Consider the following 6,425-nt stretch of genomic DNA (forward strand, 5'->3'; position numbering starts at 1 on the left):
TTAGTTTAATGTAAATAAAAAATAGTCACATTTTATACATGAAGTTCCCTTTAAAAATTTAAGAATTTTTACTTGTGGTAAAAAAAATGGAATATAATAAAACTCTTCGTTTTAAATAAACTTTTTAAAATATTACAGATGTCCGATTTTGAGTCCAGTGATTCAGATGACTTATTAGACGCATTGTCCAGCTTGAGTGATGATGAAATAGATTTACTCTAAGAAACAGAAAGAGTAAAAAATAAGAACTACTTTGAAATTACTGTACCTGAATATAGTGGCCAAGTTTTTTTAACATTTCCGTGTTAGCTGGAAGTAGCCAACAGAATTGAAGAAAAATTTGCCATTTCTAATTATTTCACCCATCATTTTGGTAAATTTTGCATTGACTTAAGCTTTACAACAACCAGAAAAGTTACGTACTTGCTAAGTAACTTGTCTCCACAAATTATAGAATGGCCGAGGTAATGAGGCAGTTGTAATTGAACAATATTTTGCCCAATATGAATTTCCAGAGGTTATAGGAATAATTGATGGGTCACAAAAATTGATCGGACATTACATGATGACTTAGAAGTGCTTAAAAAAAATATTAATATACCTGCATATGTGCCTCCAAATCAAAATCGGCATTATGAAAGAGACGATAGGGAGGGAATTCATATAAGATAAAGTATATCACAATCCATATTTTTTTGAATAACCAATAATATACTATATTAGTGTAACTGAAAACTAACTATGGATAGTCGATAAATTATGGTTGGACAATTTCTAAGCTGATTGCCATGTTGTCGGTTTAGGCTTCTCAATGCTTTGAGGGTCATATCGCTCTCTTCTTCAGAAGAGATCTGGAACTGTTTCGTTTAAAGGTCATAATGATATGTATCTCAAAATGTCAAGAAGTTTAAAACAACATGACGACCAATTGATAACCAAAATTTTAACATAATATACTCCATTATAAAGGTCACAAAAAATAGGTAATCAATATTTTATAACTGTTTAAAATCGATTAGTTTTCTGGGTATATATTTTAAAATTGCTGTAAAATTTAATTCTACTTTCGTAAAATTGTTGATATAATTCGAACGTAACATGGTTACACGACTTATTACAAGGTAGAGTATAGACCAAAATTAATAAGGTATTATAAAGAAATATTTTAGCAATGTTCTATATTTTTGTTATATATTTTGTAAAAATAAAATGTTTATCTACCAAAGATTTCAATGTTTTATTAATTGAATCAAAAAACTAAATTATTTGTACCTAATTAAAATAAAAATAAATATTTATTCATAAACAAGTAACAAAGTAAATATATATTACAAATAAAACAGGAACTCTTCTTAAAAATAAGTAATACTTGTCAGTCTATCTTCTTTTTCTTCTTAAAATTTCATTTTGTTCAATTTATTCAATTCAGTAATAATAATAACGATGTCACCAGCAAGAATTATTATATGAAAGATACGAATTTAATTATTTATGTGTGTAATATAAATTACAATATGTAGAAATAAATAAAATATACTTTGTTGCTATTGTCAATATTATGCTCTGAACATATTCATCGTTGCTTTGTCGAGACCTCATCACACACCAGCAGAACTTTTCTTTTATTAGATTATACACGGCAGAATGCTCACTTTCTAGTATAATTTCATCGTAATTTAATTGCTCTTGATTTACTTGCTGTTCTTGTTGTTGTTGTTGCTGGTGTAGCGGATGCTCTTGCTGTTGATGCTGCTGCAAGATATATAAAGAAACAATGCATCATTCAATTATACAATATTTTCACTTATGAAATCTTACTATTTAAAAATTTCTCTACCTTATTGAGAATCAATGAAGCTGCTTCCATCTTCCGAATTATTCGATCTTTTGCCATAATATTAACCCGCTATTCATTCACTTCACATACTATTACCATATTTAAATTATTTTCGAAACTTTTTATTTACCATTATAAAAACAAATTGTAATAATTATTGACTTGACTTCTAGTTTTTATGTTATATACGTCCACGATATATCTCATTATAAAATAAAATTGGTTATTTGCTTACTTCACTCGTATTTATTATGCTACATTCACTTGGGACATATGGAACACTAGCGCCACCCCAACTTCTGCCATTTCTTGGACAAATTTTGTCAATTTTCCCATATGAGTTCGTGCTCCTTATCTAGTCTCCCTGATTATGGATGATGGATGCAGGTCAGTTGATAACTTAGGGCATTGATTTTAGAAGATAAGTTAAACAACCTTGGTTAGTTCTCTTCAGTGAAATCCAGATGGCAGAGCTAATGTAGTGTGTTTATTCATAAATAAATATAAATATCTATCTGGTTTTACGATAGAACATTGTATAATCATTGTTTTCTTCTAAAAACAATGCTCTAACGTAAAAGCACATAGATATTTATGAATAAACACACTTCCCTAGCACTGCCATCTGGATTTCATTGAAGAGAACTAACCAAGGTTGTTTAACTTATCTTCTAAAAACAATGCTTAGGGTTAGTTTAGCGAGAAGTTGTCTGGATTTTAATGGTAGTATCATGGAGACTATATCTAGTCTCCATGGGTAGTATAATGGACATCTAATTCTAAAATTATTCACACCTATGTAAATAATTTTAAAAATAAATTTTTCTGGTCCAAAACATTCAAGGAGAGTTAAAGCATCGAGGTTTACAAACTGTTATTTTATATACCGTGTATTTGTTTTTTAATTAGAATATATAATAAAAATTATAAGCTTTTTTAAGTTGTGAGGAAGAAGAAGAAGAATACAGCACGTGAATACGTCATCTCTGCAGTTTTGTAAAATTTGAGGTTTTGTAACCGTATTTACTTGTCCCAGTTTCTTAAAACCCAAGATATTAAATAATGGCTGATGGAAAGGCAATGTCGGATAAAATTTTACGTACATTAGAGAAAATTATAAATAGAGACCCTGATTTGTAAGTAATTATTTACATTCTACATCCATCTTAGGGTAAATAAAAATATTTTTTTCAAGGCAGGAATTTTCTATCATACCTACTGAAGACAACACAAAAAATAAATCACCAGTTCTATATGAACAACACAATGTAGGTTTAGAATCTTGGTGTGTCAAACATGTTTACAATTATGCCTGTTCCATTTTGTTTGACCACAAAGAGATGTTATCGAAGAGAAAAATGTCTACAAGTAAAATGGAGTCTTTAAATACCCTTCTAATAGGAGCCATACTTATAAATCCAGATGTCGGCACATTTTGGAACATGAGACGCATTTTAGTGGAGCTAGATGTGCTAAGTGTGGATAGGGAATTACATTTCAGGTAAAATCAACCATTATTTTGTACCATGCCGAATTGGTGTACTTTTTTAACCGCTTGTTTCCTGTGCAGCAAAATAGTGTTAACGCACAAGAGCAAGTCAAACGAAGCTTTTTCATATCGAAGATGGCTCCTTAAAAGAATCCTTACTAAAATATCGGAAAATGACCTACACGCTCCTTTAAGTCTCTTACAGAACGAGCTGATGGTTGTCCACATGGCTTCCGAGAAGTCGCCGAATAATTACCATAGCTGGAGTCATCGGATTTGGTAAATAAATTTTTCCATTTCAAAGTTTTTCTTCAGTTTCAATATTACGTCGAAGCTGAGCTCCGTCATAACAAAGTCACTTATTTTTATTATTATTAGGTGCATGGAGAATATAGCGGCGTGCAGTCCAAGCATCGGCGACATAGTTTACTCAGAACTCAACTACAGCCAGGAATGGATCAACACACACGTCTCCGAACATTCCGGATACCATTACCGCCAGTACCTGCTCAAACTCGTACGATCCCACAGGAAGATCGTACTCGTCTTTGAGTCGTTCTACAACTTTGTCATAAAGCAGCTCGACTTGATCAACGACGGAGAATTTAGCAACCTCCTAGTCTACCTCCTGGGGAAGCAGCACAAAACGGGTTTGCTGGAAGAGACGAACTCGTACATAAATTACGTCTCGCTGCTGCTGTACGATTTATTCATTCTAGTCAACAAGTTGAACAAGCTCTTCCCCGAACACGAGTCGCTGTTTTATCACCGGCGGTTCCTCGTCTACCACCTGTTGAAACTCGCGTATGATTATCACGATGTGGACTTCCAAGCGAGGAATAGAGTAAACCAGAGCAGTATTAATCCTTCGGACGATAAAAACATTGTCCGGTCCGACGTAGTGGTGAGCATGAAAAGTACAGGTGGCGAAGACTGTGTCGCGTGGCCGAGGTCATTTAAAATGCCGTTGAACAAGGTGGAGTCGTGTCAGTTGTACCGGATCGTGGTAAATGCCGAGAAACATTTCGTCTCAGAGAATATGATAGGCATTTGTAGCGCCGTGCAAATTGAGTTAGCGAAGAGGTATCAGAAGTGGCTAAAGTACGTTATTGGGTTCGAGTAAGGGTTCGGTTTTTATTGGATGTACCTCCAGTTAGTTCAATGGTAGCGTTGGTTTGATGTTTATTTTTAGTTTGGAGGTGTATTTTTTATTTTGGAGAAGTGTATATAGAAGTGTGGGATAGAATACGCAATAAGGACATTTTGTACTACGGAAGCAATTAGGGATATTTACTTTTTAATGTTGTCTTCTTGAAGATGTGAAGAGTTTTTGTTGAAACGTTCTTTTCATATTTTTAAAATGTTATCTGTCAATGAATTTATGTTTAAAAACTTATATTTTTGTTTTTTATTTGCTGTTTTCCTTTTTTTAATAATTAAAAGTTTCTTTAAGAAATATGAAAATATTTAGGTAATTAAAAAAGCGCAACATTGGTTGAAATCTGAAAAGATTGAAAATTAAGAACCTGAAATATTAAAAAAACCATGTTAAACGTTGCAAAATTTACATAAATTAAAATTTCTTCTGTATTTATATCATTTTCTTTCAACTTCCTGTGTCCTATTTCTTTTGTTTTCATTTTTAGTAGAAATTTATAAAGTGAATCCAAAAATTATGTGCGTTAACAAAATGTGCTTGATTTAAACTAGAAACCAGATTATACTTCCCACTCCTAGAAGACTTTTGACAGAATTGATCCATCACATCAGTTTTTGGGAAGTTCCCAAACAATAAGTGCAAACGACACGGTTTATCGATATATTTGAAGTTATAGATTATGTTACATCACGAGGTAACTTTTATCAGACGATGCAATTTTGTTGCAGGGATTTGGTTGCCGCAATATAATCCATGAAATGTTTCTTACCACACTATGCAATTCTGTACCAGCAACTAAATTGCATGAATTAGAACATGCTCTATTCCGTGGTGCAACAAATTTGCAGGGGTTCTAGTTACTTTTATGATATTTATTATTTATGAAGATTTGTTTATTACCAACCTAGCTGTTGTTGGCTGTTGGTCATGCCTGTGCTAGACATGACAATCCCCTCCTCAGGCAAGCCGTTGACTGCGTACCCGACGTGACCGACAAACACAAAAGACCTAGACACCAACTTTTTGACCCTGGGTGACCACCCCAATGACCCNACGGGATTATTTCGCCCTAAACGAGACGTTGGAAGGCCTAAAGTATTAGCGGCGGAGCAAGAAGAGGATGTTTTAGTGCGAATTGCCGAAAACTTTAACAAATGACTTGCCACTGGTTCTTGAAAATATCCCCTTAAATTTACCACAAACCTTCTGGTTTATGCATGATGGTGCTCCCGCACATTACTCCCGACCAGTAAGAGAATATCATGATATAAGTTTTCGAAACCGTTGGATTGGTCGCGGCAGCGAAGTACCTTGGCCTACGCGTAGCTCTGATTTAAATCCCCTAGATTTTTATTTCTGGGGTAACGTTAAATCTTTAGTTTATAAAGATGTTATACATACTCGAGAAGAGCTGTGGGCAAAAATACAAGAATCTGTTAACATTATCAGAGACCAACAAAGAAGTATATTCAGTGTCAGACAAAATTTTAACGAGAGAATAAAAAAATGTATTGAAAACAATGGTCGCCACTTTGAGACTTTTGTAATTAGACTTAAGCATAATAAAATTTTCAGTTGTTACTGTGTTTGTCTTAATTCGTAATTAAGTCATCTTATTTAAAGGCGTACGTTCAAACAAATAATTTTGTAAAGAAATAGTAAATCGTTCTTATTTCGAAAACGGTTAAGTTTATCGATTTTTAACAGGTATATCTTTTTTATTTAGAATTGAACGTAGTTTAATAATTTCTTATTGGAAATTCAGATTTTTGAAGGACAAAAAAGTTTGACATATGTTTACTCCGACGGAACACTACAACTAGCGCATCCTAGATGTGATTGCAAAATAGTTACCATTTCCGTAATTACCACCTCAGAAAACATAGGTGTACAAACTTTCAAGACAATCCGTTCAAAGATGCTCAAGATATTTAAAAAAA

General features: G+C 33.1%; 1 protein-coding gene across 2 annotated transcripts; it reads left to right on the top strand.

Annotated features, from left to right (window-relative positions):
• The first annotated feature begins 2,815 nt into the window (after positions 1-2,815).
• On the top strand, positions 2,816-4,722 carry LOC108913630 (protein prenyltransferase alpha subunit repeat-containing protein 1-B). Of its 2 annotated transcripts, none has more exons than XM_018719202.2 (4): positions 2,816-2,973; positions 3,033-3,338; positions 3,408-3,605; positions 3,705-4,722. In XM_018719202.2, exons 1-4 carry the CDS (start codon positions 2,900-2,902, stop codon positions 4,447-4,449), a joined length of 1,323 nt encoding a protein of 440 aa, XP_018574718.1. In that variant the 5' UTR covers positions 2,816-2,899; the 3' UTR covers positions 4,450-4,722. The 2 variants fall into 2 exon arrangements, with proteins under 2 accessions (XP_018574718.1, XP_018574719.1); XM_018719203.1 differs by having other exon boundaries at positions 2,884-2,973; positions 3,037-3,338.
• Positions 4,723-6,425: the final 1,703 nt, after the last annotated feature.

The sequence above is a fragment of the Anoplophora glabripennis genome, unplaced genomic scaffold, assembly GCF_000390285.2.
Source record: "Anoplophora glabripennis isolate ALB-LARVAE unplaced genomic scaffold, Agla_2.0 scaffold867, whole genome shotgun sequence".
Taxonomy (NCBI): domain Eukaryota; kingdom Metazoa; phylum Arthropoda; class Insecta; order Coleoptera; family Cerambycidae; genus Anoplophora; species Anoplophora glabripennis.